At 49.6% G+C, this 2,055-nt stretch overlaps 1 protein-coding gene across 1 annotated transcript in view; it reads left to right on the top strand.

Annotated features, from left to right (window-relative positions):
- Positions 1 to 2,055, top strand: part of Tas1r2 (taste 1 receptor member 2) — a 24,702-nt gene that overhangs the window by 8,621 nt on the left and 14,026 nt on the right. Inside the window, exon 4 of the mRNA XM_008821812.2 lies at positions 1,355 to 1,561. Within this exon, the coding sequence (XP_008820034.1) occupies positions 1,355 to 1,561 (207 nt within the window). The remainder of the gene's footprint in view (positions 1 to 1,354; positions 1,562 to 2,055) is intronic.

The raw sequence follows: 2,055 nt of genomic DNA, 5'->3' as shown, positions 1-2,055 counted from the left end.
TATATATATATATGTCTTTTTTAAACAGGCTCTCCCTGTAGCCCCAGCTGGCCTAGAACTCACTATGTAGACCACGCTGGCCTTGAACTCAGAGATCCACCTGCCTCTGCCTCCCAAGTGTTGGGACTACAGGTGTGCACCACCATGCCCAGCCGTACTCATACTTTTAAAATCTCTCTGGCTGAGGATGTAGCTCAGTAGTTGGGTACTGGCCTATCGTGTGTAAGGACCTAAGGCCCTGGGTTTGATTCCCAGCAAGGCAAGACAACACACACACACACACACACACACACACACACACACACACAAATGTGCAACCTTATTCTATTTATTCTAATTCAGCCATCTACCCTATATCCTCAGATCCTAATCTCACTGCCCTAACTACTTACGTTTAAAAATGTGCATTTGTTCTTTAAAAAGGCACTTGGGTGCTAACTGAATTTTACTCTGGGTGCTGAGACCCCAATTAACCTGCATTGTTGTCCAGACTGTGGTGTGGCTTGCCAAGTACCCAAACAGGATACATCATTGTGGTTGACCGTTCACACTTAGGGAGACTGAGGCTTAGGGAGCCAAAGTCACAGCCAACTGAAGGCAGAGCCAGCGCTGGAATTCAGACCTGAGGTTGTCCTGTTCAGAGTACTTTGAGCTAGCACCAGTTTTGGGGGACAGACCCAGAAAGAGTTGACCCTAAGATATGGGGAGATTGAAAGGGGGTGGGAGCAGGGGCAATCCTGGTCTTTGCAGTTGAAAGAGCCCCCCCCCCCACAGGATCCTTAGATGACTTCTAGAGAGAAGGAGGTGAGAACATACTATTGTTTCTCAGACACTTTTCTGAGTTCTTAATGTGGATTAATTCACTTATGGATCCAGAGTACAGAAGAGAGGTTCTTAGTGATCCTATTTTGTAGAAGAGGAAGTGGAGTTCGAAGAGGTTAAACAACAGGTGCAAAGCTTCGCCAGATGTGGTGGCACACGCCTTTAATCCCAGCACTTGGGAGGCAGAGGCAGACAGATCTCTGTGAGTTCGAGGCCAGCCTGGTCTACATGGTGAGTTCCAGGCCAGCTGGGGCTACAGGGAGATCCCATCTCAAAAACACAAAAATAAATAAATAAAAATAAAATAAAATAAATAAAAACTTGTGCAAAGCTTCACTGCGAGTGGCAGGGCTGAGACCTCACCCAGATACACCTAGTTCTAGAGCTCGTACCTCCAAACAGCTGCTTTTCTAAAACCTGCAGCTCCCATTTCACAGTTGTTGAAACTGGACTGGTGAGACAGTATAGACACCCCTAGGTCTGGCTCCGTTTCTAATGCCAGCTCTGCTCCTCTCCTCTCTGACCCCTCCAGCTACTCAAGGAGATCTGGCTTGTCAACTTCACCCTCCTGGGCAACCAGCTCTTCTTCGACCAGCAGGGTGACATGCCGATGAACTTGGACATCATCCAGTGGCGGTGGGGCCAGAGCCAGAATCCTTTTCAGAGCATCGCCTCCTACTCTCCCACCCAGAAGAGGCTGACCTACATCAACAATGTGTCGTGGCACACCCCCAACAAGGTCAGCTCCGAGGGTTGGAGCCCAGAGGTTGTCAAGGAAGGCCCCCAGAGAGATAGCGATGGCCGGTGGGGTCTCTGTTTCCGGTGTGAGGTCTCAGGCTCTGAGAACTTTGGAGTTCAAGATGCTCCAGCTGGGACTCCTGGGAGGCCTGGGTGGGGGAGGGGTGGGATCTTGCTCACAGCCCTGTAGAACTTGCATATGGCTCCCATATCAGCCCTACCTGACTGGATTGGTTACTTTCCTTGTTACGGTGACCAAATACCCCCAAGAAACAGCTTAAGCAAGGAAGGGTTTGTTTCGGCTCATGGCTTGAGGCTATAGGCGTGGTGGCAGGAGTATGAGGCAGTTATCACATAGCATCTACAGTCAGGAAGCAGATAGATGGATGTTGGATGCTGGTGCTCAGCTTTGCTTTCTCCTTTTTACTCAGTTCAGGATCTCGGCCCATACCTAAGGTGGCTCTTCCCCTTTTGGTTCTCTCTCCTCTCCTCTCC

This window comes from Nannospalax galili, unplaced genomic scaffold (assembly GCF_000622305.1).
Source record: "Nannospalax galili isolate Female #2095 unplaced genomic scaffold, S.galili_v1.0 scaffold1688, whole genome shotgun sequence".
Lineage (NCBI taxonomy): Eukaryota > Metazoa > Chordata > Mammalia > Rodentia > Spalacidae > Nannospalax > Nannospalax galili.
This window is presented reverse-complemented; position numbering and strand designations above follow the sequence as displayed.